The following is a 14,665-nucleotide window of genomic DNA, read 5'->3' on the forward strand; positions in this document are numbered from 1 at the left end:
TGGGGAGAAAAATAATTGCAGCAGAGGAAGCCAGCCGTGTCGGGCAAAGGAAAGAATAGCTCTCCTCACTGGCATATACTCCTAGGTGCAAAAAATAAAATAAAAATTCAAAAAGGACAGATGTTCTGCTTCATACTTGAATGCATGTAGCTGCTCCAGTCACTTATAATTTGGCCCATAGCTGACCTGCCCAGTTGATAATGTATTGATGAGTTTAAGTCTATAATGAGAGCAGCTCCACTGTTAAAATTTCAGGGTCTAACGATATATGAACAAGATCACTCTTGGAAAATACACTGTGTTGTTTATTATCTAAATAAAAGATATATCCAGTATTGCAGATCTGTAGATTGTCACAGCAGTGGCCCTAGCCTGCATTATTTATTCTGGCAGTTCCTTCCAAAACCTGGGCATGTCACATCTGTAACCTGGATTATAGCTAGTGCATTTCTGACTACACTGTGTTTGATTTCAGGCTTAACTTTGAACACCAAGACTGCATGGTTCTGCTCATAATTGTATCAATTTTTTATGTGAGGTGTGCTGTGCTTATATATATAGTTGCTACTAGAATGCAAAGACTTTCTGAAGGCCCGTTTTTATGATTAAAAATAGCAGTTTATGGCACTTTAAAAATTAAGAAATTTATTATGGCATAAACTTTTATGGTTCATCATCCATGAAAGCTTATTCAATAATAAACTGGTTAGCCTTTAAGGTACCACAAGCATTTTTGTTTCCAGTCTTTTTAACTGCTTTTGCTGCAACAGGCTCGCATGGCTACCCATCTGGGAATTTATGAGATTAGTTATCCTGGGATAATATTGTCTTTGTTTCAATTCAACATTTGTTTTGTTTGTACATCCAAGGGCGTTTGGGATTAGTCAGTGATAGGGACGTCTCATTTGTGCAGGTTTAGAATATATATGCACAGATGGTTATGAAACAACATTCATATGCTGATAAAATTCTTGTACTACCTTGTGGTGTGGTATGTTTCTGAAATTTGTTTTGTTTTGTTTTATTAAAAAAATACCTTATTACAGGATGTGATGCAGCAAGCTACAAATGCTATCCTGAGGGGTGGCACCATTCAGGCTCCAACCGTATCTGCAAAGACCATTGCAGAACAACTGGCTGAGAAGATCAATGCCAAGCTGAATTACGTGCCCATAGAGAAACAAGAGGAGGAAAAACAGGAAGGCGGACAAAATGAATCTTTTAAAAGATATGAGGAAGAACTGGAGATCAATGATTTCCCACAGGCAAGATTTTGTGGTGGTGGATTCTTCATATTGCAATGGTGGTTGGATAGCTCAGGGCTCTAGCTGGGAATCTAGTAGACAGTTTCTTGCTAGCATAGGTTCTTAATTGCCATATCCATCCTTAATATTATCAACTGTTTAACTGCTGCTGTGCAACTATGGACTTTCTCACTAGTCAGCAGCATTTGTGGTTTAGTGAAGGATTGAAACTTTCACACTGAAAAAGATATTCTTCCACTGAATAAGATTTCCTTACTTTTTGTTTTCTGACTAATATATTTTTTGTTGTCTTGAAAACTACTTTAAAAATATATAAACTATATTCACACTTAATAATCCATTGACATTCTGCCAAATATTTTTTCTTTCCAACTCATACAGGCACTTCAGAAACTCACTGCAGAGAAAACAAAACTACACTTCCACCAGGGCCGTTTTATAATAATATATAATGATTATCTGAGGACAGTTTGCGCATATATATATATCTGTCTTCTGATAATGTTTTATATAGACTATTTCTGATACATTAAGAAGTGTTTAGCTTTTTAAAATTGTCCTACATAGTAATGAAAGAAAAGAACTATTAAATGGCGCTTATTATACTTTTTATAAAATGTTACTTATAATTTTTTAACAATTCTAAATATCAAAGCATTAATCACTTACGCTGTCTCCCCATTTCTGGTTTCCGGTCATTCTGTTATGCTATTTACTGTGAAGTCCCTTTGTTTAGAATTCCACTTAGCCTTTTTAGATTTAATACTTAGCATCTTTCCTTTTCTTTGCTTCTTTTGTTTTACAGACTGCCAGGTGGAAAGTAACATCAAAGGAAGCCCTGCACAGAATAAGTGAATATTCTGAAGCTGCCATTACAATCAGAGGAACATACTTTCCTCCAGGCAAAGAGCCCAAGGAGGGAGAACGAAAAATTTACTTGGCCATTGAGAGTGAGTATTGCTAATCATTTCCACTAGAACAATATATTTAGTACAGTCTAACAATTGTTATGGGAAAACTCCTATTACAGCCGCCTGGTGAATGTAAACTGAATGCCACATAGGACGTGGTTTTAGCAAGCATTGCAGCTAACTAGTCTAACAGTTCTGTGTCCAGGGCAGCTGTTTACCAGCTCCATCTGGTACACAGGCTGAGACACTATCTGCCCGCAGACTGTCTCGCCAGAATGGTGCATGCTCTAGTTATCTCTCGCTTGGACTACTGCAATGCGCTCTATGTGGGGCTACCTTTGAAGGTGACCCGGAAACTACAACTAATCCAGAATGCGGCAGCAAGACTGGAAGCGGCCACCGAGACCACATAACGCCGGTCTTGAAAGACCTACATTGGCTTCCAGCACAATTCAAAGTGTTGGTGCTGACCTTTAAAGCCGTAAATGGCCTCGGTCCAGTATATCTGAAGGAGCGTCTCCACCCTCATCGTTCTACCCGGACACTGAGGTCCAGCACCAAGGGCCTTCTGGCGGTTCCCTCACTGTGAGAAGCCAAGTTACAGGGAACCAGGCAGAGGGCCTTCTCAGTAGTGGCACCCACCCTGTGGAACGCCCTCCCACCAGATGTCAAAGAGAAAAACGACTACCAGACTTTTAGAAGACATCTAAAGGCAGCCCTGTTTAGGGAAGCTTTTAATGTTTCATAGACTACTGTATTTAATATTTTGTTGGAAGCCGCCCAGAGTGGTTGGGGAAACCCAGCCAGATGGGCGGGGTATAAATATATTATTATTATTATTATTATTATTATTATTATTATTATTATTATTATTATTGAAAGTTAAGTGACTTGTGTTCCTGTGAAAAGATACCCAGACACATCTATTGTTGCTTTCTTAAAGGGCAAAAAAAGGAATTCTGCCTTGTTCTAGAAAAGTTGGCACAGCAGCTGATATGTGCTGCTGTTCTCAGTGAGGTGGGAGAAGTGCTTGACACAAATATTGGCTGTAGTGATTAACCACATAGTCGATTTGACACAAGCCAGTATTCAGGAGGGTACATCTGCAATGAGGTGTGGAAAACCTGCAATACTGAGCAGTTTCAGGAGTCAACATGGTCTGACATTTCCCTGTGTGCCCACACCAGCAGAGGGATCACTGTTGACTAGAGTGTCCAAAATTGCTGACAAGAAGAAATTAAAGGAGCAAGTTGAACAATAGTAGCTTTTACATTTTTAAATACTGCCATCTGGACTTCCCATTGGTTCACCTGGAGATGAAGGACAATGGATGTGTGTTCTGGTTACAGTGCTTACTGTGAAAGTGCATGGAGTTCAAACAAGCTGTCAGCTCATTACAAGACACCTTTCCCATCAACCAGCCAGCAAGTTGACCTTCTAAAGATATTTGCAATGATTTGTCAAAAGCAAGGAGAAGTGCAGGGCTTCTGGTGGTGGCATTTTTAAGCTGGAGCAAAACAACAACAACAACAACAACAACAACAACAACAACAACAACAACAACAACAACAAAATTTATTTATATCCCGCCCTCCCCAGCCGAAGCCGGGCTCAGGGCGGCTAACAACAATCAAATAATCCAACATTCTAAAAACATTTCATTATAAAAATTAATTAAAATCAAATTGATGGCAACTGTTAAGCAAAATTCTGTGCAGATTGCCAGAGGAGGGAGTCAGGCTGCGCCCTGACCAAAGGCCTGGTGGAACAGCTCTGTCTTGCAGGCCCTGCGGAAAGATGTCAGGTCCCGCAGGGCCCTAGTCTCTTGTGACAGAGTGTTCCACCAGATTGGAGCCACAGGTGAGAAAGCCCTGGCTCTAGTTGAGGCCAGAATAACAAGTACCCAGTCTTGACCAGGGTAACACACCAGAGTAGATTCAGGTTTGTCCTCTCCAACCGGAAATGCCCATACAGTAGCAGGATGATATGTCAGTAGTAGACAGGGCCTGTTCCTTGTCTTTCTCTCAACTGAAGGGGGTGAGCACACTCCACTGCATTGTTCTAGTTCAAAGACCAACACCAGACACTCCTGGCAGCCTCAGTTATTGGAGCAGGAATCTTCCATATTGTTAGATGTTTCCATGTGATGGGGAGGGGAGCCACATTAGGGCCAGCTCCAAGAACTTACAAGCTCTAAGGCATATACAAATTTGTATCACATCTTGCATGTACAGGTCATCTCAGCAAATGCGGCTCTTGGGATGCAGCAGGTAATTGCCTCTGCACATCAGCTGCCATTTTACTTTTGGCTCCAGCTAGGAGGATGGTAAGGGACGCAGGTGGCGCTGTGGTTTAAACCACTGAGCCTTGGGCTTGCCGATCAGAAGGTTGGCAGTTTGAATCCCCGCAATGGAGTGAGCTCCCGTTGCTCGGCCCCAGCTCCTGCCAACCTAGCAGTTCAAAAGCACGTCAAAGTGCAAGTAGATAAATAGGTACCGCTCCGGTGGGAAGGTAAACGGCATTTCCGTGCACTGCTCTGGTTTCGCCAGAAGTGGCTTAGTCATGCTGGCCACATGACCCGGAAAAACTGTCTGTGGACAAACGTAGGCTCCCTCAGCCAGTAAAGCGAGATGAGTGCTGCAACCCCAGAGTCGTTCGCACCTGGACTTAACTGTCAGGGGTCCTTTACCTTTTTGGTTTTTTTAGGAGGATAGTAAAAAAGATTCTACAAGCCTCTTTTCCTACCTCTTATCTAACCACCATCAGCCATAGCCATAAAACGCTGCCAGTGTAACTTCAGGATGTTGAATTCTTAGTTACAGGCACATCTCACTCTTTTCTTTGGGCGCATTTGCAGCCCATCATCGAGTAGGCCTCCTTTCAGATCACCACCCACAGTGTCTCTGCTGGGAGCAGAGACTGGAGCAGGGTTTCCTTTATTTAATCAAAGTGTGCAGGCAGTTTCATATGGGAAGCCAGTTTTAGACCTAAACTATTTTAATGGCTTTAAAATTTGGTGTAATGTTATAGAAAGAGAGGAGTGTATCACTCCTGCATAGCTATTCAGACATACAAAACTCACTAAATATGTAACCCTGGCAAGCACGTTCCCATACGTATATCCTTGTTATTAATTTTGGTGGGAACTCCATGCAAACCCCATGGATTTAAGGCGACATGAGGGTGCTTGTTCCATTGTTCACTAATTTCTTCTTTCTGTTTTTGCTGAATTTCTTGGTAATGTGAATATGTATGTGTATAACATTATGAAACAGTGTAGGTTTAATGTCATAATGTACGAATTATTGGATTACTGAAGCACCTTCATGGCTACCAACACAATGTGATTCTTTTGTTTGCTTGCTTCGTCCTTGATGATTTAATTTTTGTTTACTTTCTGCTTTCAGGTGCCAATGAATTGGCTGTGCAGAAAGCAAAGGCAGAAATCACCAGGCTTATCAAAGAAGAGCTTATCAGACTGGTAGGTGAAATAGTCATAATTTTTGTCTGAAATTCCAGGTATTTCATAGCAGTTATCAGCGGTTGGGAGCAGCTCACCCACGGGCTTAATTAGGCCTTTCAGGCTTCTCCTTTTGACATGTGGCATGAGTTTGGTCTAAACCACGCCCACCTGTCCAACACCTGACACCGTGCGACAGCAGGTGAGGGGCAGGTAAATCCACGTGGCTAAAATGTAAAGGAATAAATAGGAGAGCAGCCAATTCATCCTTTCCAGCCACTGATAGAATTTGGCACTTTGATATCTTTTTCTGTTGCCCTGCCAAATTAAAAAAAGGACCAGATTAAAGGAAGAATGCATTTCTTCTTTTGCAGCAACAACTTGAATTCTGGGGTTTTCCTTTTGATCTTAGAAGGGTATTAAGCTAGAGTTGCAAAGGAAAAATCAGGAGCACGCTTAGAGATTCAAAGGAAAGTCACCTCATGTCATATGACAGGTGGGCAGCCCCACCCATGTGTAGAAACTGCTCAAGGAGCATGAAGGAATTCTGGATTAGCCAGATGCAGTTTGCCACTTGTGCTATAATTCCGCAATACTATCTGGACAGATTAATCCTACGAAGTTCATGGAGGACGGGGGAGACTCAGGGGTGAAGTAGCCTCCATTTCCAAAGCCCTACCAGGTTTATGCCAGACAGGGCAAAATATAGTTGTGTGGGTGGTTTCTTACCTGCTCCTCCCTCTTTTTTCCTCACCAATTCCTTTGTTTGAAAAACCCTCCCATTGTTTCCAGTGGGAGGAGAAATAACCTAGACCAGCTCCAGAACTGGAATAGTTACTCTTGCGTTCTCGAGGCATTTCTGGGAAATGGAGGAGCTTTGGATCCAGGAAAGCCAGTGCCTCCCCCAATCTGCCCTGACATGCTCCTGTAATGACTTGCTTTGTTTTACTGCTTTCTGAGCAGAGGACAAATAAGCTGTGGCAGCAGGGCTTTGTGCTGCCGAACCAGTGAGGCCTCTGATCATGGTCCTCCCTTTCTGGTCATGGAGAGGAAGGTTCAAGTTATTCAGCAGCCTCCCAGGCGCCCTCCACAGAAGCAAAGGATTGCTCCCCTGAGCTATTTATACTTAATACCTCAAATCCAGAAATACTGGACCAGTAGCAACAGAAAGAGACAGAATACTGTGAGGATTTTGCTATTAGAGACATCTCTCCAAGGGGTTAATAAACATATCCTTGTACATTAAAAAAATTAAGAGGGTTGCATATGTGCTTCTTTGGAAACATCTCTTACCTTTCCATAGAAGACAACTGATTTATTTCCTTTTGTAAATTGAAGCTTTCTTTTTTTCAAAACCAATGTTAATAATTTTCTGCTCTGTATCGTGTTTCTTTTGGATTTGGATTTGGGATTCTTTGTTTATTCCATGGTGAGCTGACGTCAGACACTTAAGCTCACAATCAAATGCTTTATTGAGCTTTCCATTATATGTTTCCTTGCCCTTAGACACTCTTGTTTTGCTACACTTTTGTTACTGTTTTTATAGTTGAGTTGGCTTAGAAAGTATGCTAACTATATGTCTGATTAATCATATCCTGATTTCTTCTCTTACAGCAAAATTCATACCAACCAACCAACAAAGGAAGATACAAAGTTTTATAAATATTTGGAGTAAATATGTCTGCCAGTTTTCATTTGTGAAACTTGTCATTTCTGTTTATCTTTGCTATTTACACTGCTTATTGTAAATTACATTTTTTAATGTAGTCATGCTGGATTTTTTTAAAGATCAAAATTACTTTTGTCAGGGGGTCCTTTTCTGCGCAGATTACAACAGTTTCAGGAGAGCATAATTAAAGGTTTTTTTTAAAAAAATTGTGTGCTTCTAAGTATACGGAATAAAATCAGTTACAACTTTTCTGAACAACTAGTATAAGCTCAGCTTGAAAAATCTTAAACAGGGGGTGGTAGTTGTACTTCAACAAAGGTTGAAGTTTCCCACTTTGCATAGAAAAAGCCTCCCTTGCCCATCTTCCTCCCATTCCGAGTTAGATCAGTGAGAGGCATATGAACTTCTAGAACCATATAAATGGCCTGGAAATCATGAGTACTTAAACTCCTAATGGACTTTGATGCATAAAGATAACAAAAGTAGTGTCTGTATATTTTCCTGCAAAATGAGAAATTTGGAAGATTTAAATAAGTTTTCTATACATGTCTGGTTTTAGGAATTAGCAAAAAAAGTTTTGTTTTTTTTAAATTGAACTTATTATTTAATGAGAGAAATTGTACTTCCATTACATGAGAAATCTTTTTCCATAAGGGAAGTACAGAATTAGTCAAGCTTATTGTGAATGTGTGTGTATATATATTCTTTAATTATTTCCCCCCATTTTTCTGTGTCGGCATATGAGAAAATAGTTTGTCAGTCACCTCCAATGTTGGTGGCTATTGTATCAGAATATGGTAGCCTACTTGAGACAGTCTCTGACCTGTAGACACTTAACTGAGAACTTAGTCTAACCCTCCCTGGTTCCAAAGCTGTTCTGTTTTCCACTTCTTATCACATTAACATTTATGAGAGAACTTTTCTCAAATTCTTGTAATTTTGCCTTTATTATTGCATCACTGGTGGTATCTGTGTAAACAATGGCAGTAATAATTGGAGCTAAATTTGTCCAGTTTTGAAATGTCTGTCTTGTAGAAGGGTGTGATGCTATGGGGCAAAATCTAATTTTAATATGTAAAATGTACATTGATCTAAATAAATCAGGCTCTAAATTTAATAAACTGGAACACCAAAACAAGCTCATGTGTTTTTCAAAGCATGAATTGCCTTTAACTGTGTTGGACTTCCCAAAATATTTTGCCAGATTAATGACATGTGTTGTGCTGATTTTATGTTTCACTTTTCAACAGCTTTGACTTGCCATGTGGTAGGACTGTAGCTGTTTTGTTTTTAAAAGAAAATCTAAAACACTTTCACTGGGCTGTAAGAATTCATGGGAAGGTGAGGAGATTAGCAGGAGCATGATTGTGCTGTTAAATACTTTGCGATGGGAACTACTTTGAGAAGCCATGATATTGGAAACATTTCATTTGAGAAGATACTTAATTCTTTCTTTACCTGTAATTTTCAGTTTTAGAATGAATACAAGGTCTTTGTAAAGAACAATTTCATTATATGTGTGTTTTCTAACTTCCTCATAAAATAAAATAAAACGCCATTGTGTATTCCTTTTCTGAAAATACTGAATAGCTAAGGTTTTTTCCTTACTTGGCTCAGACTTGGTATTTCACTCCAGCAGTTCAGCTACATTTTTAAAAGGAAGGTTAAATGCCAGGAGCTCTCTGTGATAAGCAACAGGTCACAAGAAATACAGTTTCAAATCTAGAAACATTGAAATGCTTTAAAACCAAGGTTGATTTTTTCCTCATCTGGATCTGAGCTTATTTTGGTTTGAGACGTGGATGTTTTCTTGACTCAGCCAGCTTCTGCTAAAAGAAAAGTATGTGCATATTTGTAGACATAGTGGGTGCTATGTCAAATATAGGAGGTGTTTTTGTCAGTACATACACTAAAAACATTTGCTACCTCTGTGGAAATTGACATAGAAAGTGATACGCTGGATCAGACAAAAAGTCCATCCTGTTTCCCACTGGAAATCTTTGAAGTCTGCTTTGACTTTTAGCATCCTGAATAATACCATATCATCTGCTTACTAAACTACTTTATGTAACACTTCCTTTTACGTGTATAATTTGTACAAAGTTTGTAGGCTGTTAACTGCTTTGATATTTTATTCTTTAAAATGTGTAGTGTTATAGAATTGAAATTAATAATAATGAAGCTATGCATAAAAATGAAATACTTTTTGACAACTTGAGTTTTAGGTATTGATGAGCCATCAACTTGTAAACTTGCTTTTGCTTTGCTCCCCATATGTTCTCTCTTTCTTCTTCCTTGGATTCTTCATAATCTGTTCAACTTGTCCCTATAGCTATGTTTCCTGCTTGTTTCTGCTTTTTATATTGGCTAATTCTTTTCATATTCTACTTACATTTATTCTGTTAACTTTTAAATGCCTTCATTCTTACAGCTCCACTTATTTATCTGCTACTCCACACACTCTTCGCTCCTGTAACGTCCACAGGATTATATCCTCCATATCCTGAGCTTGCCTCTTCTTGCTTGCTGCTCCCTGTCATTGGAATTCTTTACCACCTGACATCTGGCTAGCTCCTTCCTTTTATTTGTTTATAATATTTTTATCTGCTGAGCCTGTTTCCGGTTTTAAGCTTTTTTATTTTTATATATCAGTGTTTTTTATTGTAAGCTTAACTGATACAGATGTATGAGAAGGGTGGGGTACAAGCATTTAAAAATAACAGTTCCTGATTTTAAAAATGTGCCTCTTTATACTAGCATCTTCTAACTGTTCTCAAACATCTACCCTTTTCCTTTCACTTCCCTCCCCTGCTGTGTCTTGGCTATGATTTAAGCTCTGGTGGCAAAACCTTTTGTCTTCTTATGTAATGTATTTAGTCTTGAAAGATGCTTTGCAAATCTTATACCACTTGCAACTTGCTATCATCTGTTGGTAACATTTTATGTTAACATAATGGGGAGAGTGTTCCTGCATGTGCATGCACGTTTATTTAATATATTTCTACCCCGCCTTTTAGGGCACGTTTATTTGCTTGCTTTTCCAGTCACATGACTGAAAAGGAATGTGCTGCTCCTATGATTATTTTTCTTGACCAAGATCTCTTCCAAATATGGTATCTGCTTAAACAAGTTTGTGTTCTTAAAGGCTAGAATAGAAGAAATTCTGCCTTCTACTTAACCCTGGTTTAGGACAGGAAAAATGCATTTTTGCTCAGCACTCTTGACTGAAAAATGTAAAATCCATAGATCAACCTTAAAATTATTATTTTTTAAACTGTTTAAAGATAACTTACTGTGCAGTCCTGTATTTATCTAATCAGAAGTAAGTCCCAATGGGACTTATTCCCGGGGAAGTGAGTGCAGGATTGCAGCCTTAATTTTAGGGTTTAGTAACTTCTTTGTTTAGAAAGCATGCTTTAAAATAAATTACTACTGTGAAGGTAGCTATTGATCAATATAGAGGAAATTATAGGGGTGCAGGGAAAGGACATGACTGACTGCCCTGGGAATCAGAAAAAATAGTTAGCAATTTGCAAGGCTAAGGATTGATGGTGTCTTCTGCATATGCACACACTACTCATTTTTTGTTATGTTGAGTTTCTTTACACAGGTTAGAGAGGACTGTAATTCAGTGATATATAAATAAAATATCTACTTTTCCTACCACTGACTGAAAAAAGATTAACCCCCTCCACCTCTACATTGGTGGAGAAGTAAAAGGAAGAAGAGGTTCAGTCAGAAAAACTATTCAAGCTATGTAAAGCTGTATATGGAGAAAAAGCCATTCTTTAAGGGATGTCTTCTATGTCTTACAAATATGACTTGATGCGATGTCTGCTTTTTTGCTGCAGACTTCTAGGGAGGCCACAGATAAGATTAAAATCAGTGAGGCAGAAATAAGTCTCATACATAATTAACAAAATCATTATGGAGCACAAAAGCTGGTTTGACTGAAAAGGTTTCTGTGCTACTTCTTCCTGCTACTTAGTGTTCCGTAAACATGCAAAAACTCATACTACTGTTACTTCAGCCCTTTCTAATTCTTCCCGAGATCAAGGCTTTGGTTTGAGGTAAGATAAATTACTCATTTCTGCAGCTGCTTTTATTCCAAAGGTCTGAAATATTTTTAACAATCCTATCTGAGCTAGAGAACAAAAGCCATCGCATAACCCAAGAGGGGAAGGTCATGTCCATTTTTTTTAAGCCACATTCTTGTTGAAAAGCACAGCCAAACAGCCTATTTAGTCTGGTAGAAAATATGGGTTTCCTGAGGAAATTCTGTGGTGTGTCTATAATAATACAGACCTCTTGTGGTGAAAATATTACACGTGCGTGTAGGCAGCATCTGCTGAACCCAAGATTTAAAGGGCACCTTGTTTCTCAGGCTACCTCATTCTGTTTGCCCTGGCATATTATTCTAGCACATTTACCAACCTTGCTCTTTACAGGGTATTTTATTTTCCAACATGTTCATGCAAGGAGTGGGAGAGTTAGTGGTAGTCTGCAAGCAGATGCAATGTAACAGCACCTAAAAAACTAAGCACAACTCTCCTACAGGCCTAAGCCCCCTCTCTGAATTTGGCTGTTGTGCTATATGAAGAATGGTGCTCCTGATAGCAGAATATATGTGCTAGTAGGCTGCCACAATTTGATGTCACCCAGCTACTTTGGCTTTCACCAACTACTGTAATGAATACATTATGGAGATGTAAGGAAGTGATTTAAAGTACAGAATGTGCATTTTCATGTGTTGATAGAGTGCTGTGGTACTTGGTTTTTTTAAGCATATCAACCTGATATTACATGAACTTTCCACAGTAGTTTGTTTATCATTCAATATCCTTAGCTTCCCCTTGTATCAGAAACCTGAGCCAGAGCAGCAGGAGGACATCATGTTTGCTTTCCACTATGTCAATGTTTGAGATCCACCAGCCCATCAATGGAACAGTTCTTAAGTATACTGGAATTCATTCGTTTCCCAAAATTCAGAAGGACACCCAACCTAGTTGGTCTACCACTGTGGCAGCAGTACAGAAGATGGTGATCTGACCACACAGCTAACATTGTATATATATTTATAATGTATATATTTTTAAACCTGCCAACTTGGGATAATTTTCCATTCATCTGCTGAAGTGGGCTCTAGTCCATGAAAGCGACTATAATTAATTGCTTAGTCTTTAAAGTTGCAGCAACACTGCTGTTTTTGCTGCAACAGTTTATTACCTCTTTGGAAACGCATGGCAACAGTTTATTACCTCTTTGGAAATTCATTAAGTAATAATCTGACATGATAGATGCCTTCTTGCCAATCCCAGTAATTCCAGGTGAAAATATAATCCAGTTTAAATAGAAATACAGGCAACTCATTCCTAAGAATATGTTCTAACTAGCACTGAACAATGAGTGGTAATTCAACCCTAGTATTCCCCAGTGTAGTAATGCTGTGGGCTGTTATGTGAAATGTGAAGCAGAGTCCCTTAGTCCTAGGAGGAAGGTAGCAGACGTGGTGTAACAATTCTGCTGCTGAGAGGGGCAAGGAACTAGACGTGGTTAAGAGGGAGAAAATATGAAGTGGCAGGGTTGGTGCTTGCCTTAATTCTGAGAGGAGACGATTCTACAGAGATGGTGCCACAACAGAAAAGGCTCTCACTCTGCTTGTCATCTCTCTAGGCTGCTGCACAACCAGGAAGGTCTCGTCAGCAGACCTTAATGACAGCTCAGGCCAACACATAACAAAGCACTCCCTTAGGTAGTCTGATCCCAGGTTGTTTAAGGGTTCACATGTTTTTTTAGATGTTACAAGGAAATAGCACTCTCATGGGGGTGGGGCATCAGTTTTGTCTTTTACAATTGTTTGGTCCTTAGACTAGACAAAATTATGTGCTCACAGAATCTAGTTACTATACAAGCTAATAGTTTTCAGTGGGGTTTGCCTGCAACCAACTATGGCCATCCTATGAGTTTATAAATCAGAATGAAATTCCATTAATGTAAACATGCATTTATGTGGATACATTTGTACATCAATGTGGTGGCAGAGGAGTTTACACTATTGTCACACAAAAGTAGGACCTGTTTTAACTGAAGGAAGAATGAATATGTTGTCAACAAGAATAACTGATGTTTGTGCCACCATGAATATGTGCAGATAAATTATGAAGGTTTATGTTTCCCTAATCCTTGGTTTTGATATTGGGATGAGGGGTCCAGCATTCACGGATTCTGCGCTTCAGCTCATATTCCAAAAGGAGTCCATTTTATAGCAAGCCTTTCTAAGGAAAGAGCCAGCAAGGGAACTGCACTCTGGCTCCATTCCGCTTGCAAGCGTTATGAAGAGTGCAGTAGATTAATATTTAATTGTTTATTTGCTGCTGCAAAGACTCTGCTGCCTCATGCTGCATGTACCCAGCTACTTATGGATAATGTGTGGCAGCAGGATAGCAGCTGTCTTCCCTGTTCAAAATAACACAAGGTTTTGGTTTTTTTAATCCACACAATGTCTTCCTTAAAAATAGTCTTTAAATCTAATGCTTATTTATACTGTGTGTGTGTGTGTGTGTGTGTGTGTGTGTGTGTGTGTGTAAAGGAAGTAAGGTGGCCCTTTTGAAGGGAATGCTGTAAAATAAATTTAGTTTTGAGGCAGATATGCTATTGATACTAACCCTTCACATGCCCACATCAGAAGATAATTTAAAAACATCAGAGTCCTGGTGGTGACACCCTAAAGATTAGCAAATGTATTGTGGCATAAGCTGCTTTGGGCGAGAGCCCACTTTATCAGATGTAACTTATGAAAGCTTTTGTCACAATACATTTGATCTGATAATCTGTTTAAAACACAGATGACACAACAGTCTTGAAATTGCTATGGAATACTATAAAGGCCAAGTAGAATAGCATTTTATAAAACTAAGAATATGCAAATATTAATTCAATTTAATATTTCTAATATTGTGTAGCATGTGTAGGTATAGAAATCACCCACAGAATGAAGCTAAGATCTCCTGTATCACTTACAGTACAATCCTATCAGTATTTATTGAGAAATAAAAGTCACTGCATTGAAAGGCATTTACTCCTAGGTAAGTGTGTTTAGGATTGCAGCTTTGATGTCATAACAGAAGGATCATGGTAACACTCATCCTAGATCTTTCTACAAGGATAGATAGATAAAAAACTTTCCATGATCCTTCTGTTATGACATAAAAGCTACAAGGAAGGGCTGTAACTCAGTGGTAGAGCATCTGCTTTACATGCACAAGATCCCAGGTCCGATCACCAGGTAAGGCTGGTCCACATCCCTGTCTAAAATCCTTAACTACTGCCTGTCATTGTTGACAACAGTGAGCCAGTGTCG

At 39.2% G+C, this 14,665-nt stretch overlaps 1 protein-coding gene across 4 annotated transcripts in view; it reads left to right on the plus strand.

Annotated features, from left to right (window-relative positions):
• The window catches only part of DDX46 (DEAD-box helicase 46), a 38,020-nt gene extending 29,150 nt beyond the window's left edge, over positions 1–8,870 (plus strand). For all 4 annotated transcript variants that reach the window (XM_053376830.1, XM_053376831.1, XM_053376832.1 and 1 more), the window contains exons 21-24: positions 1,047–1,265; positions 2,071–2,215; positions 5,584–5,657; positions 7,251–8,870. In XM_053376830.1, the coding sequence (XP_053232805.1) occupies positions 1,047–1,265; positions 2,071–2,215; positions 5,584–5,657; positions 7,251–7,298 (486 nt within the window). In that variant the 3' untranslated portion in view covers positions 7,299–8,870. The remainder of the gene's footprint in view (positions 1–1,046; positions 1,266–2,070; positions 2,216–5,583; positions 5,658–7,250) is intronic.
• Positions 8,871–14,665: the final 5,795 nt, after the last annotated feature.

This window comes from Podarcis raffonei, chromosome 2, assembly GCF_027172205.1.
Source record: "Podarcis raffonei isolate rPodRaf1 chromosome 2, rPodRaf1.pri, whole genome shotgun sequence".
In the NCBI taxonomy this organism is placed as follows: domain Eukaryota; kingdom Metazoa; phylum Chordata; class Lepidosauria; order Squamata; family Lacertidae; genus Podarcis; species Podarcis raffonei.